We start from the raw sequence: 18327 nt of genomic DNA, 5'->3' as shown, positions 1-18327 counted from the left end.
ATTCCAAATCCTAACTTGATATTATCTTCTACTGCAATTTCTATAGAGCGAATTTGTTCCAAGTTTAATCCCTAAAATTGCAGAAGCTCACTTGCATATAGACCATAAATCCATAATCAATTACCATAAGTAATAATCAAGTGTACACTCATAAAACTTCACATTTTGATCTTTTCTAGTGGACCAAAGAGGAGAGGATTTCGAAGAAAATCTCACATTGCTTGTGAACAAAATTTTGGGCATGTTTATAAAAAATGAGCAACTATCTCTTATTGAACCGGTTTTATAAGATGAGTTATGCCCACAAATTTCTTCATCTCGGTTCTAAAACTTTGATGAGTATTATTTTTATTTTATTTAAAATGCTAGTATTCATTTTACGGTTAGAATTTAATGCTCGTGTATCTAACTGTACATATAACATCATATTATTTCGCTTAAAAAAAAATGCCAACATTCACATTATTATTTCAAAGGCGTAAATCAACGATATTAATAAATTAAGAGTCTGTTTTAGATTGTGTTTGAAGAGCCTAAAAGTGTTTTTAATACTCAAAAAAACTGTTTGAAGGAAAGAAAAGTAGTCGTTTGTTAAAAAATTATAAGTGTTTTCAAGGGTCCAAAATACCTTTAAAAATTGTCAAAACGCACTTTTGACAAAAGTTTAAAAGCTTGTTTGGGATTGCGTTTGAAAAATACAGCTTTTAAGTAAAAAAAAAGCTTTTGAGCAAAAAGTTTATTTTTAAACTTTTGCCAAAAGCATGTTTTGGCAATTTTTAAACTTTTTGGATCCTTAAAAGCGTTTTTAATATTTTTACTAAACGAGTGTTTTTTTATTCAAATGGACTTTTTGAGTGTTAAAAACTTTTTTAGGCATCTCAAATGTAATCCCGAAAAGGCCCTAAGGTCCAAAAAGTTTAAAAGTAGCAAAAATGTACTTTTGACAAAAATTTAAAAATAAAACTTTTATAAAAAAAAACATTTTTTGATTTAAAAGTATTATTTTTCAAACGCACTCCCAGTACGTCAATGCCACTTTTGATGGCTATGCCAACCGCCCTGGACGCCAACAAGCACCACATAGCGATTGTGGTGGCCACTGCTGCGGTGGCTCATGGGAGGGAGTCGATACACCCTCCACCTCCTCTGCAATGTGAAGGTGTTTCACCCCCTCCACCTTTGTTGGTGTTTTTTTGACTTTTTTTTATTGTTTTTTTTTTTTTTTTTTGCTTGACGATTGGGTATAATTACGATTGTACACAAATTGTGAGTATGCATGACGTATCTCGTTTATTATTTGGCTGCTGATCATTAGGTGGCTTGATGACGTGACACAAAATCCGACAGCAAATTTGCACAGAAACGTTGATAGTGAGATTGATTTTTTAAAGGATAAAAAGATAGGGATAGAATTTTTTTTTCTTTTAAAGGATATGGATAATTTTTTAGTAGAGTAAAAACCCATAGATTCTTTTTTTTTTTTTTTTTTTTCCCCCTAAATTAAAAGATAAAGTTCCTAACAATAAAATATTAATATTTAACTAAAAAAAAAAGGAAAGAAGAGAGAAGAAGAATAATATGTGAAGAAGATGTAAAGAGATTAGCAGAGTGAGAAGAGAGATTAATAGAATTGTGAAAGAGAAGTCCTTTACAACTCATAGTGTTATAGCAGATTAAGTAGATGAAGCCAAATGATATGAGCTAAGCAAGATAGTCGCTTTACAAGAAGCTTTTTAATTAGTAAACTAATTACATGGATACATCTAGTTACATCCATTTCGTCTCGAAATGATGTTCACGACCACGTCATCACGCTTACATATCTGACAGTCGTATATAACAGTCTACTACTAAATACCTAGTGTTTCTAATTATTTATACATATTAACAAGGCTGAGAGACCCATCTGTTTGTATCAACCTTAAAAACAGAGAAACTATATAAACAACTAAAAGCCCTCCTCCCAAAACCCCATCTAGCCTCATGCCTCTCACAGGCAAAACCACAAGAGCCCAAAGTAAGCCACCTGCCAAAAACCCTAGTGTCTCCAAGAGGTGTGGATCGCTAGGCATCACTACAAATGAAGGGTAGTTTGCCCAACATGAGCCTACAAGAGACAAGCCTAAGCCAAAGAGAGTGATGAAGATGGGGCCAGCATAGCAGCCTGATATAGCAACTTGAGCTCCCTCTGCTCCGCCATTGATAGCCATTGTTAGATTTGTGGTCAGATCTCCAAGTGAGTTGCCCCAAGCAAGGACTGTTAGAGCAAGTATAGAAGGATTTATTCCACACATATACCCAAGAGAAACCAGCAGCCCTACCAATTCCTGAGCAGTGATATAGCTCCAGGTTACACTCATTAAAAAGCCCCCTGCAAGCCAAGGAAAAGTGAATTTCTTTGGTGGGCAAGAGTTGTCAGTTTTCAAGAAAGCAAGAACCCCAAAAGCAATCCCAAAACTCAACCCAATTCCATAGTGATGAGGCTTGCAAAGAGATGACAACAGCAGTGGTGCTAATGTCACTGAAGCAACTGCATATGGCTTAGACCATTTCTCCTCACAAACAACAGGAATTGTCAATCGCCTTGGTAAAGAAAGAGGCATCTCAAGGATGCAAAGAAATGTAGCACAAAAAGCTGATGATCTGAGACAAAAGCAGCTCTTCTTGACTTGTACTAAAGACTCACCTTCCCCATTCTCCATGTCAGTAAGAATAGGTATGGTCAAGTCACTGCCATTGCCAGAATTACCATGTCTTTCACCGTCTTCTCCGCCATTCTTCGAGTGGTAATGTGAGGTGCAAACCATTATCACATAAACAATATACAATGAAGTAAAAGCAATTGCACCCCACAGATCAATTTTCCCCTGAATCAATATGACAATCAAGAACACAAGAACCAAAAGGAAAAAACAAACATCTCTTATAAAGGCAGACTTGTTTACTCGAATCTGCTTTTTTCGACTTGAAATGCTTATGATTCCAACCACAACACATGTTACAAAGGAAGCACCCCCTAGTATTGTGTTAAGGCCAACATCACATGTCCCACTACCCATAAAGGAGACGATGGTTGAAAAAATATCAGGGGCACCATTGCCAAGAGAAAGCAGAGTAACGCCAGCAATTGTAGGAGACAATTTTAGTAACCTTGACAAGCTTTCAAGTGAAGAACAAAAGTACTCAGAAGCTGTGTTTCCCAACAGATAAAACAGAACTAGAAGCCACAGAGAAAGAAGAGAATAACCCAGAAAGGGAAAACTCCCAATTTTGCAATAGAAAAGGTAAAGATAATCAATATAGCCCTGGGAAACACATGGGTCATGGGATTTAATGTAGGAACACTTGGCTTTGAAGTCATCAAGCGTATGTAAGGCCTTGCAGCCTTGCTGGCTGCTGCTAGTGAGACCATTGAATTTGCTCAAAACAAGACATTCTGAAGTGTAGAGATGTATAATCAAGAAAGCACATCCCACTAACAGAAATGAGATGTTCAAGAAAAGAAGAAAATTGTTCTTGGCAGACATTGCAGAAAAATCTATCAAAAACAATTTCATGCACAGAATAACCTGGAATACTTCATGATTAAGATAATGGGCATACCCATTCAGGCCAACAGATTAATCCAAGGAAGCTGGCTTTACCAAATGTGGACACAACTTCCAACTACTCGAAAGAAAAGGCACAAACGTGTAGCATAACTAACCTCTGCAAGTGCTGGTTAAAGCTTTGAGCTTCTTGATGAAAGTAGAAGTTGCTGACAGAAAAACCATTGAAGGCGTCTACAACTTGGGGAATTGGTAACTCATGGAGGTGGGAGCTGGGAAGCTCATTACAATTGTCTTGTAGTTGCAATGCCTCCTTGGGAGATGAACCGAATAATACACGTGTTATTAGGTTAGATGTCGTTTTCATGTATGAGAAATGAATTAGACATAAATTTGCAATCAAACGGTACCATTTACTTGCTTTGGTTGTCTCCATTTTGTTCTTCTAAATCAAGCTTTTGACCCTTTCTTGCTTTCGATACACACGTTTTTGCTAGGCGCAGTTAAGATTCTACGCGGCTTGTGGTTGATCATGAAAACACCCAATAGAATGGACCTCACATCACACGTCCTTTCTTTCCTTTTTCATTATTTTTCTCTGAAAATGACACCAAAGTACTCTACGGTGTACATACCACTTTGCCTGTGGTGAATATGAACAAGGGATTTTTTCTTTTTTTCTTTTTCTTAATGTTTCATCGTTTTTATTTGATATATAAATTAGCCACATTAAGGAGGATAAGGGAGAGGGAATTAAAGGTGGGGAGGTTGTTATAGCAAACTGTAAAGCTAAATCCGCCTTGTTTGTTAAATCACGTCCCATTCCCCTGGATTGTATCAAACTATTCACTTTATTTTTTTAAAAAAAATTATTCTTACTTTTATATCAAATCACATTTTTTATATTACATTATTTATTTTTTATGAGTAAGTAAGCGTTTGGTAAATTGCATGTTTGCCTTTTGGTGACGTGTTAACAGTGCAAACGTCACTACCCTTTAAAAAAAAATATTTATAATAATAAATATATAGAGGTAAATATATTATAAGTCAATCCGTTAAAATTAAAATCTTCTGAAGTTTTTTTTTTTTTTGGGAAAATTTACTGCTTGTGTCAATCAAAATACCAATAAAATCTCTACATCAAAATTTTCTAACCACCATTAGTCCCAATCAAAACCTACCATTTTGCCACGTCAACATATTAATTTTTTATAAATTTAATTTTAAAAAAAATAAATAAATAAATTCCAGAGAGAGCGTCCACGGTGGGTAAGGTGTGAAAAATTTCAATATTCTCAATTGAGCTTTCCATTTGGGGTCTCTGGATTTGGTCTCAAATGTTTGATTAATTTCCTCTAATGGAGACCGTCAATTTCAAGGTTCTTTGAGCAGAATCATGAAGAAGGCATGGTAATTTAAGAAAAACTAGTTATTCTGTTCATGAACAATTTTTCCGTTCCCTTCTCTTCACTTTTTCTCCAATTTGTTGCTTCTTTTTCTTTGCTTTCTGATATGAAATTTTTTTGTACCTCAAACTTTGTTCTTTGTAGATGAAAAGTTTTTGAATTTAATCTATTTGATGAAATTCAATTAGAACCAGGATAAATTTCATAGCTGAAAAGTTTTGGATTTGGTCTATTTTGTGAATCTTTATGGGAGCTAGAAACTCTTAAAGCTGAAATTTTTGGAATTACTTGATCAAACCCATATAATTTTTCAGCTTAAAGTTGTTGACATGGGTTTTCTTTTTTCTGAAATTTTGTCAGACCCATATGATGAAGAAGGCAGAACAACAGCAACAACGCAAAATCATGAAGAAGGCAGAACAACAGCAGAATCATGAAGAAGGCATTGCCAGCAAACACCAAGATCACGTCAATAATGTCCCTACTTATTCTATTCAATGATCACGTCTAAACCCCAAGCTTGGAACTATCCTCCAATTCAGCTCTACATACCATCCCCAGACAGATGGTCAAACTGAAGTTGTTAATCGAAGTTTGGGAAACCTCTTGAGGAGTTTTGTGGGAAAGAACATCCATCAATGGGATCTCCTCCTTGCCCAAGCTGAATTTGCCTATAATAGGTTTACTAGTCAAACCACTGGTTGTAGTCCATTTGAATCTGTCTATGGCCTAAACCCCATTAGCCCTCTTGATTTGGCTCCAATTCCTACAACCATTCAATTTAGTGGTAGTGCTGATGAACGAGCCAAGGGAATCAAGAAGTTGCATGAGTAGATTCGAGGTCATATTGAGAAGCAAAATGAGAAGTATCGAACACAGGCCAATAAGCATAGAAAGCCAATGGTTTTCAAGGAAGGAGATTTGGTATGGATTCATCTTCGAAAAGAACGTTTTCCAGCGAAACAACGATCTAAGCTCCTACCACGAGCAAATGCTCCTTTCAAAGTCCTCCAACGCATTGGAGAAAATGCTTACAAGATTGAGCTCCCTGGAGAGTATGGTGTATATGCCACTTTCAATGTATGTGACTTAGCACCATATGAAGAAATTGAAGAGACCACGGACTTGAGGGCAAGTCCTCATCAACCCGGGGAGAATGACACGGGTGTGTCCAGCAAGAGTCCATTAACAATCTCCCAAACTTCAGCCCAAATAAGTTCACAAGCCCAACAGAATGTCAAGGCCCAAATTGAAGAAATCCTGATGCAGTCTAGAGGGTTCTAGTGAGTTCAAAAACATCATAGCCGTCCAGTACTTCATCATTTCGAACACATGCCTAGGTCTAACTTCAAGTTCAGAATCTTATCTTTCCAACTAAAAACGTTTCAGATCATTTGGAGTTGGGAGCCAAAAGTTATGACTGTTTCAAGTGGAGTGGTCAGCCTTCTCGGGAATACGCATTAAGGAGGCTGTTTTGTCCCCTTGTCTGCTGCCCACGAATTAAAGATTGTTCTATGCCATTATTACTTGTTTTATTTCTTTAGAGACTTATCATATGCTTAGAGGGCTGTTCTAAGCTTATATAATACTTGTGTGTGCAAGTGTAGGGCAGACTAGATTATTGTGTTAATTAAAAATCAGCCTTTGGCTTTTGAGAGAAGAGTTCTCCTTGTATCTTTGTATCTCTTTGGTGTGAGCCTTAGAGTGGTGAGTTTTCTAGTTCTGTATCCCTTGTTATAAGCTTTTGGGTGGTGATATTCTATATCCCTTTGGTGTTATCTTTTGGGTGGTGAACTTCTATCTATCATTTGAGTGTGAATCTGTGTACTTGTTTTCCATCCTTTTTCTGTCCGGTATCAGCTACTACCACCCACCGTCGATGCTCTGGTCTCCATTAGAAGAAATCAATCAAACATTTGAGACCAAATCCAGAGACCCCCAAAGGAAAACCCAATTGAGAAGATGGAAATTTTTCACACCTTACCAACCGTCGACGCTCTCTGTGTGTATTTTTTTTTTTTTTTTATTAATTTTAGATTTAATTTTAAAATTAAATTAATAAAAAATTAATATGCTAACATGACAAAACGGTGTGTTTTGATTAGGACTAACAGTGATTAGAAAATTTTGACAATAGAGATTTTATTGGCATTTCGATTGACTCAAGAAATAAATTTTCAAAAAACAAAACTTACGGAGATTTTAATTTTGGCAGGTTAATTATAATATATTTACTCATATATATATATATATATATATATATATATATATATATATATAAAAAAAAAATTAAAATTAAAAAAAAAAAAAAAGAAAAAAAAAAAAAGGGAAGAGCAGTTTGCAGCAGTCTCAAGGGAGCCCCGTCTAGACGGAAGAGTGTTCGTCCAAATGGACAGTGCAGTGTAGTAAGTCAGTACTTCAACCCAAGAGCTCCTCGCTGGTCGTGTGTAGGCCATCTGGATGAGATGGCTGAACAAGAATGTCTAAATCCATTCGGCCAAACCCAGTGAACAAATTTGTTCAAAAAAAAAATCATGAACCAACTCAACCAAAGCCCTCAAGAATACTCCAACTGAAATAACCCCCAAAATCAAATACCCAATTGAAATCAACTGAAAATCAATAATTAAAGGATAAAGGGGATGAGTTGTACCTTTGACAAACCCATTAGATCCATTCGGCCAACTGTTGAGAATTGTGTCCAAAACTCCAATTGATTAATAAAAGTTTTTGAAATAGAACATAAAACATATACAAGTATACTTACAGAGAACATATATATGGATTGTGTACTCTGATTATATGAATGTAAGATCCCTAAGATACATTGTATTTGAATCATGGTGTGAGTATCACAGAAGATCATACTCAAAAGATCCTTGCAACTTATAAAGCTTGTTATTTGTAGTCGTAAATGGAACTACGAATTCCATCTAGACTATAACATGTTAAACCTCAAATGACTTATTTTGGTGATGAGAAGCAAGGAGGCTTCAGGTTAATATGTTGGGGTATTGGCAGGGTATGCCATACACTAAACAAGACCACGTGAGTCATCAATTGTAAAATAATGTTATAACAATTGATGTACGTGCACGATGTCTTAAACATTTTACTCTAAATCCTAAAAAGTCAAATTTGATTATAAAAATCCAAAATTTGATTATCATCTTTCCTAATGTAGATGATTGTTGCGTAAATTTTATTAACTCACAAGTGTACGAATCGATTGTAGTTAATGGATTGCAAGTGCGAGGTTGATCCCACAGAGAATTGTATTCTTGAAAGAACAACTCATATCTAAACTAATTTTATCCTAACCTAGTTCCAATTTGGGTTTTGAAATTTGAGTTTTGAAAATTAAAAGATAAACACAAACTAAATAAAATAAAACAAAAGATAAAGACTAAGGTTGTGTAATCCACACTCACCAAATCATAGCAACACATCTCATGTTCATCAATATTATCCAAAGTTCTCACAACAAAATCTTAGGTACATTTTACTTTCACTTCAAAGAGTTAATCAAAATCATCCAATTTATCCATTCTTTCACACAAATCACAAAAGAAATCCAATTTAAGTTAAATCATCAAGTGTATCCGTAAATCACAACAAGATATCCAAATTAAATCAAAACATCAAATGTATCCGTAGAACAAATCACAAGGGATCCAATTTTTAGTTAAACCCAAGCAATCAATCATATGAAATTATCTCAAATCATCATATTTATCATTGAATCACAAAAGATATCAAATAATCATCTCACAAATTGATTAGAAGTAAAACAATTGAAATATAAAAGCTCCATAAAGTTGAATAGCATTGACTTACATGAACATAATGTTGCTCTTCATTGATGAGGCTTCATCCCCAACCTTAGTTGGGAATTTAGCTCCACATAAAAATAAAATCTAAACCTAAACCTAAACCTAAGAAAAACTAAACTAAAGAGAGAAGCCGCGAATTTTTGTCTCTGGAATTGTCTATCTTTTCTTGAATGCAAAGAGGTCTATTTATAGGCTTAGGGAAGTCCTAGAAGCCCTAGTAAACCTAGATAATTCGGAGGTTTGTCTCTAGTCCAAATAGAAGTCTGAATCGGAATAGGATTCGTATTTGTGTCCTTTTATTGCGGGGCAATTTTGGTATAGTAACCGTCCGAATTAGGAAAATCCTATTTCACAACTCATTGTAATATTTTGAGTTAACTTTCCAATGCCGCTAGAATCATCTCAATCTGATATTTGAATAAAAAGTTATGGTAAAAACACTGAGACATGTGCAGAATCTGATTTTGAATCCAATTCGATTTTGACTCCGATTAGAGAAATTTCGATTTAATCTTCTCATTGATTAGGTTAAACTTAGGCTCCGTTTACTTCGACGTAAAATAATTTCTAGAAAATAATTTTCGCATTTTACGGTGTTTACTTCAACGTAAAATAGTGGTCAAACTGAAATCATTTTCGGTTTGACCAAAAAAAACTTTACATTTTCAGGAAAATGGTTTACAAATTTTAATTTCGTAAACCATTTTCCCTGCTCAACTCGACGCTCTTCTGATTAGAAAAAAAGAACAAAAAAACCTGACGATTTCTGTTCACCCTCACGCGCACAGCTACAACTTCTCCTTCACCTTCACGCTCAACACACACAGGCTGCACAACTCCTCTCTCTCTCGGCTGAGCTTCACTCTTCAAGTCCGAAGCAGATACTCATCTCTCTCTTTCTTTGTTGAATTGTATGTATGGAGCGATTTATGGAGCATTTTGATTTTGGTTTCTTTCTCTGTTGGACAACTGGAATTCATGGAGCATTTTGATTTTGGTTTCTTTCCCTATTAATGTATCAGATCTGCGATTGTGTTTTACTTTCGTATCAATCAGTTGGGACGGATTGGGTTTTGGGTCTATGGTGTGAATTTTGGAAAATGAGAACTTCTAGAGTTGTTTTGGTGTTTAATTTTTGGAGTTTTTGATTGGTAGTTGTTGTTTTTCTTGCTTTTTGCCTTGAATTGCTCTGATTGGCTGCAAAGAGAATATGGGATGCGATTATGGGAAGAGAGTAGAGAATAAATGCCTTAGCTCTGTTTATGGTTGAATTTGGCGATGATTGTTTTGAATTTCTTGTGGTTTTGCCCACTTTGGTTCATGTTTGTAGTAAAATTCATCACGCCCCCTCTGCCTCTTATGTAAAAAGGGAGCCAAAAAGAATTGTAGTCGTGCAAAAGTGGTTTACTTGAAACCTTTTTCACAAGAGAGGCCCAGTTACTTTGGGCAATTGCAATCCATGGCTTTGAACACCAACTGTTTGACGAAAATGGCCAAAGAAGAAGTTCACCAACAGCAACATCACCAACTGGGTCTCTGTCTTTGTCTCTCTCTTTCTCTCTCTCCCAGTTCACTCCCTCAACCTCACCACCACCACCTCTGTCCTCTTTTTCTCTCTTTTACCATTTTTCTCTCTAGATTTTCTTGCTCTCCATGGACCGAAGTGACAAGCAGCAGCAGCAGCTGCAGCTGTCATTGGCCAAGTGCGCGCGGCAGCGATGCAATGAAGAATGGTTTGTTTTATGCATTTGTTTTTTTCTATGTTTGAGTGTTGTAATTCACTCCAATTATCTTATTTTTATTATAAGCATATATTTTCATTTCTTAATTGTTTGATATCTCGGTTTATGCCTTTTATCTTGTAATTAGTTCTTATTCCTGTTCATGTGTTCAATTTAACCTAGATGTATGGACATTTTAGATACAGTACTTTTAAAATACGTTTTCTATTTTTCTATTTTCTTTTTCTCAAAAAATGGAAAATCCAAAAATATTCTCAGTTAGGTTGATTGTTTTTGTCGAATTTTAACAATCAAACATAAATTATTTTATATTAATATTTTTATATTGTGAATAAAAATTACATTTTATAGGTTAATATAATTAAATGAAAATATTAAAAAAAAATTGATTTTCCGTGCGCGCAGTAAACACCGTAAAATGTTTTCGGCGGAAAACATTTTCAAGAAAAATGACTTCCCTAAAAATATTTTCCGACGGAAATCATTTTACGGCAAAGTAAACGGAGCCTTAACCACATCATCTAGGTTTTCTCAAAGTGTGATTTCTTCCAAACTTTTCATTTTTTCCTTTAAAGCTGTAGTTTTTCTTCAACAACCTACAAAACACTAAAAACACAAAACTAACACAAAACATTAAATAACGACACAGCTAAAGGATTAACTAATGTAAATAAAGGGGTTCAAATATGCAATATTTGGCACTTATCAAACACCTCCAAACTTTCATTTTGCTAGTCCCTTAGCAAAACAAAATGAAAAATAAAATGAAAGCAAGAAACATAAAATCCTCTTTCGTGGGAGAGACGATTGCATTTACCATATGCAACAAGCATTTTAAAGCCCTAGGCATTCCTATTGGACGAGTGAAGTCTCGTGAGGGCTTAATAGGAATGATACCCACAAACATTGTAACACTATGTTGTTAACAAGAAAAAGTTTCACACAAACCATGATTTTTATTCATGAGCAAGCTTAAAAAGACAAACACCATCATTTCAATCAAAAGGAAATCCATAATCAACTCACTCATAAATGGATAATTGAGACCTCATATGTTTTGAAAAGTGCAAAGTGTAATTAGTATACAATTATGAAGCTTTCAGTTTAAACTCAAAACAAGTTCCACAAAATTTGTAAGAATCCCTAACAGATGACATAACAAAGGCAAGATATGCATTTTTTTTTTTTAAACAGGCTCTACAATGTCTAACTCTCTTAAGCTTTCTAGTTGACTCATATAACAAGTGTTAGGCCAATGACTCCCAAGCCAAATGGCTTTAGGGCACTAGATGTAAAACATCTCTAAGAGCTAATTAACTTCAGTCAAAAAGGCTACGAAGTTAGAGTAACCATATCATAAATCAACATTAAATTTCACACCTTTTGAGGCGAACACTCAATGCTTAGTGAGGCAAGAGGTCTAGTTACTCAGTGGAAAACTTAACATGATCTTTCTTTTCTTTTTCCTTTATTTTTTTATTTTTATTTTTTTGTTTTGTATCTTGCAAGCCAAGGTTATTCACTAATAGATCATCCACCAAATCTCAAAAGGTTCATGCTTAAGTTCAAATATCATGCCTCACAAAAAACATACTAATGTGCTCAAAAACATTTTTTCTCAAAATAAGTGATTCTTGATGTGTCTCAAGAAAGACAATGATGCAGGCACGAGCTTCAGTATCCACTTCCATGTCACTAGGCAGATTAGGATCTGTTGGGGACTTATTGTTCTCATGGTGCTCAACTTGCTTATGGTGCTCAACTTATTCTTTTTTATCTTTCTCCTCAATGTTGTCTGATAAGCGCTGAATGTTGCACATTCAAGCCCCTTAATTTACATATGTTAATTCCTTAGCATTTTTATTTGTTTGATTTTGTTTTGTTTTTGTGTTTCAGGTCTTATTTGACAAACCATTGAAAATTGGGCATAAAAGGCCAAAAAGCTGAGCATTCTGGATCTAGGATCGAGTGTAGCTACTCCTGAGCTTGAGCGCACCTGCGCTCGAGCGTCTGTGGCCAGGGATCAAGCACATGCCTGCGCTCGAGCGGACAAAACTTCGGATCAAGCGCACTCGGGCGTGTATTGCACGGCAGCAACCCTTTTCCAGCGTGGATTGGTTTTCAGTCTCCCAATTGGACTGGGAGACTGACTTCCGATTTTCTGAGGGTTTCTAGGTTTTTAGAGTTTTTCTAATCCCTATAAATAGAGCTCTAAACATTGTAAACAGACACACCGCTTTCTAGAGTTAAAATTTCAGTAAATTGTCTGTGGAGCTTAGAAGATCATGAGCGGCTAAACCCAATTGTGGGGTACTGATGTAACCCTTTCCAAGCACAATGGTTTGATTGTATTTACTTTTTAGCTTTCAATTTATGCATGTTGATTGTATAACCCTAAGGATTGCTACAATTGATTTGTGTTCTTCATATTAAATGCAATTGTTCTTTAATTCCAATTCAATATTAGTAAAATTCGTATCTTGTCTTAGAAATTATTTTACTATTAGAAATCATTCTTATTTTCTGTGATTATAAGAATGATGGTTATACAATGGTTCTTAATTGGCATGCAATCAATAGGGTTAGATAGACCATACCTAGAAAAGACAGATCGTACTACGCCCTAGTTTAGTATAATTTAGGTAGACGATCTGTGGCAACCGAAGATGGGTTATACTATTCCATTGATTGTATGAAATTATTTTCATATGTTTTCTTGTTTAAATTATAACATGCATATAAATGAATTGCTAGAATTAAATATGGTTAACCATTGGTGTGCGGATCGTGGTGAAATCAATACCCTACTCTCTCTCTCTCTCTCATATATTTACTTCCTTTATTTCCATTTATTTTATGCACTTTAAATTCACACAAACAAATCATTCTCTTTTGAATTAAGTTAATTTTAATCTTTTAAATTTCGATAATAAAACCCCTGCAATCCTTGAGGTTCGACACCCTCACTATAGCCCTATCCTACGGGATTCGTTCTATTGCGAGTGGTAATTTTATAATTGATATTTTTTGTCACAAAAATACCACAATCAATTTTTGGCGCCGTTGCCGGGGACTGCTTAACGGTTTCATTATCTAAATTTAAGGATCAATTGTAGCTTAATAAATTATTTTTCTGCTTTAAGTTGCTAACTTTAATTCTGTTGTGTGTTTGGTTTTTATTTTTTTAGAATTTGCAAACAGGTCCGTAGCTGCCTTCTCTGTGACTGTGATCGAGCACACGCACGCATTCCAGCAGGAATCAAGCCAGCAATACTCGAGCCTTCCCCTCCTGCGCTCGCACCCATCTGCGGCAGTACGCTCGAGCGCACCCTGCCGTCGGATCGAGCGCACTTGTGGCAACCTGCATCCAAAACCCTAAGTGCATCTAAGGCCATTTGTGAGCTTTTCTTTTCTCTGTTCAGTTTATGCTACGTCGCCATTCTTTGTCTTTTCCATTAATCTCTTGCGACCTTGAAATTGAACGCACTCTTAGACAAATTAGATCCTAAAGGACTCCTAATTTGCTAGAAGAGCGTTCCACTGAGACCATGGGAGACGGTAACCACGTAGCTTTGCAAGATCATTATCTTCCTACCACTTACACTACTCCCACATGTCTCCGGCTGCCGGAAATTATGTCAACCCATTATGAAATTAAACCCAGCACTATACGAAGTTTACTTTCTTTCCTAGGGCTTAGCACTGAAAATCCTTATGAGTTCCTCTGTGATTTTGAAGCAATTTGTGATACCACTAAAATGAATGGATTCACTGAGGATGCCATAAGGATGCATCTTTTTCCTTTCTCCCTCAAGGAAACAGCCAAACATTGGCTCCAGTCCTTAACAGCCAACTTTATCACTTCTTGGGCTCAACTGCAGCAAGAATTTCTTAAGAAGTATTATCCCATAGGAATGACCAATGACACTAGGAGAGCTATCACTACCTTCTCCTAATATGAGGGAGAAGATTTCCATGAGACTTGGGATAGGCTGCAGAGCTTGCTTAGATTTTGTCCATACCACGCTGTCCCAAAATGGCAGCTCATGCAGTATTTCTATGATGGCCTGACCGAGTCCAATAGAAAAATGGTGGAGGCATCATGTTGGGGAACTTTCATGTGAAAAAGCGAAGATGAAGCATGGGCTATGTTTGAAAATTTGAGTAACAATTCTCTTCAACAGGTTTCCACTAGACGAAGGGCACCAGCACCTAAAGCACTCAAGACAGAAAGTTTGTATGAAGCAGGCCATTCCTCAAACATGGCCAACCAAGTAGTTGAGGCTATCACCAAGAAGCTAGACCAATGGATGACTGCTGGTTTTGCTCCTAATGCTGCTCACACGCACACACTACCTGAATCATGCTCATTATGTTATAATCCTATGCATCATGTAAATAACTGCCCTATTACTGGAAATTATACTGATATTGCTAATGAGCAGGTTAATGCAGCTTTCTCCATACAGGATAATGATCCGTACTCCAATTCCTGCAACCCCGGGTGGAGAAATCATCCAAATTTCCCATGGAAGAATCCAAATTCGGGCAACTCAGCCCCAGGGCCACACAATCAAGCTCAATCCAACAGGCAGCCCTACCAACCTCATTCCACTTACCGGCCTCCACAATAGCAATACCAGACCGCACCACCTCCGTCAGATTCTAATTTTGAGGATCGAGTGCTAAAAATGATAAGTGAGCTGGCGGGTGAGATAAAGCAGACGGTCAAATCTCAAGAGGAAATAGTAAACTCACATTCCCAATCCATTGCCAAGCTAGAAGCTCAAGTAGGACAACTTGCCAATGCCCTCAACAGGAAGGATGAAGGACAGCTTCCAAGTCAGCCAGTGACCAACCCTAGGGGACTATACATGGTAGAAGAAAGCACGCCTTATCTCGAGCAAGTTCAAGCCGTCACCAGATTGCGAAGCGGCAGATTGGTTCACAATCATGTGGAAGAAAAGAAGGATTAGCAAATTGAGGCCCCACAGAATCTGCATCAGGACAGGGTAAACAAGTAAGCATCGAGGCATCTTCATCATCTATCCCCACTCCTGAGGTACCATAGGAGCCTAAGGTCCCATTCCCATAGCGGCTTAAGGCACCCTCCCACTTCGGGAAACAAGGAGAGAAGATACAAGACATGATGGAAACCTTCAAGCAGGTTCAAATCAACATTCCACTCCTTGATGCCATCAAGCAAATTCCAACTTATGCAAAATTTCTCAAGGACTTGTGCACTCAAAAGAGGAAGAATCAGAAGCACATTCCCAAGAAGGTCATTCTCACCAAGCAAGTAAGCTCTCTAATTCAGCATAACACTCCTCCAAAGTTCAAAGACTCTGGAGCGCCTACAATTTCATGCGTCATCGAAAACACTGAGATTGAGAGAGCTCTCCTCGACTTAGGAGCTGGTGTTAATCTGCTTCCATACTCGGTATATTAGAAACTGGGCTTCAGGGAATTGAAACGGACAAGTACTGTTTTGCAATTGGCTGACCGCTCGATCAAGAAACCCAGTGGGATTATGGAAGATGTCATTATCAAGGTGGACAAGTTCTACTATCCAGTTGACTTTATAGTTCTGGACACAAAACCGGTCTTAAATCTAGAGAAGCAAATTCCTGTCATCCTTGGGCATCCTTTCCTTGCCATAGCCAATGCATGCATCAATTGCCGAACCGGAGTAATGAAGATCTCTTTTGGGAATAAGAAGATCAGACTGAACATCTTCAATGCCTTCCAGAATGAGCCTGATCAGAATGCACGTTTCTTCTTGGATGACATTGGAGAAACTGTTGAAGACCCACCTCTTGATCCTCTATTTGGAGCCCCATCATGGAGCAACCCACCGGAGGCTATGCCTCTCACTTCAAGTACTCCACCACCTAATGACAACTCCACAGGGGACATATTTCATTCAAAGGTTGCTGAAGTGGATTTCATTGGGGTGAAATTTTTTTTGGCAAATTTCCTAGCTACCCTAGTTTTTGAGAACTCCAATAGGGACAAGAGGTTGATCATGAAACCAATTCAGGACAAACACCCTGAACATCATCACGGGGAGCATCAAGACCTATTACCTGGGAGAAGCAGTTTTGGGATGTTAAGAGGAATCCTCTTCCTTGTGGAGTGCTACATAATCATAAAGAAGAAGGGATGGAAGAGCTTGCTTGGACTTCTGAAGGATCGAGGTAAGATCTTTCGAGACTCGGACTTACATTGAGAAATACCTCATAGGATCAAGCGCAGGCCCTGTGCGCATGACTCCTCACTCCACCAGGGTACATGATCTCCGTCCAGGTTTATTTTATCCATTGTTGCTTCATTTTTTAATTATATTTTTACAACAATGTATGCACTTGATTGGTATTTGGTTGGAGTATCACCTTTTTTAGGACGTGTTTTTTGCATTCAAGTTTGGGGGTATAATATGCCCCCATCTACTCATTCAGGTATTCCTATACTCTTGATCTTATTCTTTAGTTCTATACATACATTGGGGACAATGCATGGTTCAAGTTTGGGGGTATGGAAAAACAAAACACGGTCCATTTTTGTGGTTATGTCATTCTTAAGCATATGGTTGAGCTTTGATTATGGTTTAAATTTCACTGATAGGCTTAAAGTTATGAATACATGATCATATGACTTAGGAATTTTGAGTCTTGTTACTTACTTTTGGCAACATGAGATACTTCTTGTTTCAATTTAAATCTATCTTGAGCACACTAGCACATGTTTGTGAGGTATGAATTTTGAGACCAATTATGTTTGTCTTCAATGTCTTGAATTAATGAATTTTGTTGGGTGACATATTGGATGGGTAACTTTTGCATGCTATATACAAACAAAAAAAAAAAAAAAATCATTAAGTTTGAATTTTTCGCTGAGTAACCGGACATCTCGCTTCATTAAGCAGTGAGTGTTAGCATCAAAAAGTGAAATTTCTGGGTTGATTAATAAAATGGTTAGCTTAGCTTTGTAGCATTTTTTACTCAAGTTAGTAAGTCCTTAGGGGTGTCTTTACACTTAGTGCCCTAAAACCATTTGGTTTGGGAGACATTGGCCTAACACTCGATACATGGGTCAACTAGAAAGCTTAAGGGAGCTAAGCATTGCAAAGCCTACAAAAAAATAAAAAAATGTATGCCTTGGTTGTTTCATTTGATATAAAGTCCAATGAATTCTAAGATGTTAATTCATTCATATTGGAATTATTTTGAAGCCTCATGATTATGTGTTAGTTCACTTTGTACTAATTGAAATTTGTGTATCTCAATCTGCCATTTGTAAGTGATTTGACTTGTAAATTCCTTGAAATTTTGAATATGAAGTTTATAATTTTAAGCTTACTAATGAATGAGAACCATTATTTTTATGATACTTTATCCTTTTGAATGACATAATGATAACAATGTTTGTGGGTATCATTCCTGGAAAACCCTCACGAGACTTCACTCGTCCTCTAGGGAATGCCTAGTGGTTTAAAAGGCTTGTTGCATATGCTAAATGCAATCGTACATCCACGAAAGATGGATTTATCTTTTCATTTTTGACTTTATTTTCTGTTTTGTAATTACTAAGGGACTAGCAATATGTAAGTTGGGGGGTGTGATAAGCGCCGAATGTTGAACATTCAAGTCCCTTAATTTACATATGTTAATTCCTTAGCATTGTTATTTGTTTGATTTTATTTCGTTTTTGTGTCTCGGGTCTTATTTGACAAACCATTGAAAATTGGGCTTAAAAGGGCAAAAAGCTGAGCATTCTGGATCTAGGATCGAGCGCA

The 18327-nt window shown here is 36.6% G+C and overlaps 1 protein-coding gene across 1 annotated transcript; it reads right to left on the bottom strand.

Moving 5' to 3' along the window:
- Positions 1–1697: 1697 nt before the first annotated feature.
- On the bottom strand, positions 1698–3878 carry LOC132161877 (cation/calcium exchanger 2). Its single transcript, XM_059572090.2, has 2 exons — positions 2687–3878; positions 1698–2371 (listed from the first exon to the last, which is right to left on the bottom strand). Exons 1-2 carry the CDS (start codon positions 3555–3557, stop codon positions 1872–1874), a joined length of 1371 nt encoding a protein of 456 aa, XP_059428073.1. The 5' UTR covers positions 3558–3878; the 3' UTR covers positions 1698–1871.
- Positions 3879–18327: the final 14449 nt, after the last annotated feature.

Source organism: Corylus avellana, chromosome 10 (genome assembly GCF_965113065.1).
Source record: "Corylus avellana chromosome 10, dhCorAvel1.hap1.2, whole genome shotgun sequence".
Taxonomy (NCBI): domain Eukaryota; kingdom Viridiplantae; phylum Streptophyta; class Magnoliopsida; order Fagales; family Betulaceae; genus Corylus; species Corylus avellana.
This window is presented reverse-complemented; position numbering and strand designations above follow the sequence as displayed.

Coding starts and splice junctions, on each gene's coding strand:
- LOC132161877 (XM_059572090.2), bottom strand. CDS start 3,557: ATGAAATTGTTTTTGATAGATTTTTCTGCAATGTCTGCCAAGAACAAT. Junction 2,372..2,686: donor TGACATGGAGAATGGGGAAG/GTGAGTCTTTAG, acceptor CTTGGCTTGCAG/GGGGCTTTTTAATGAGTGTA.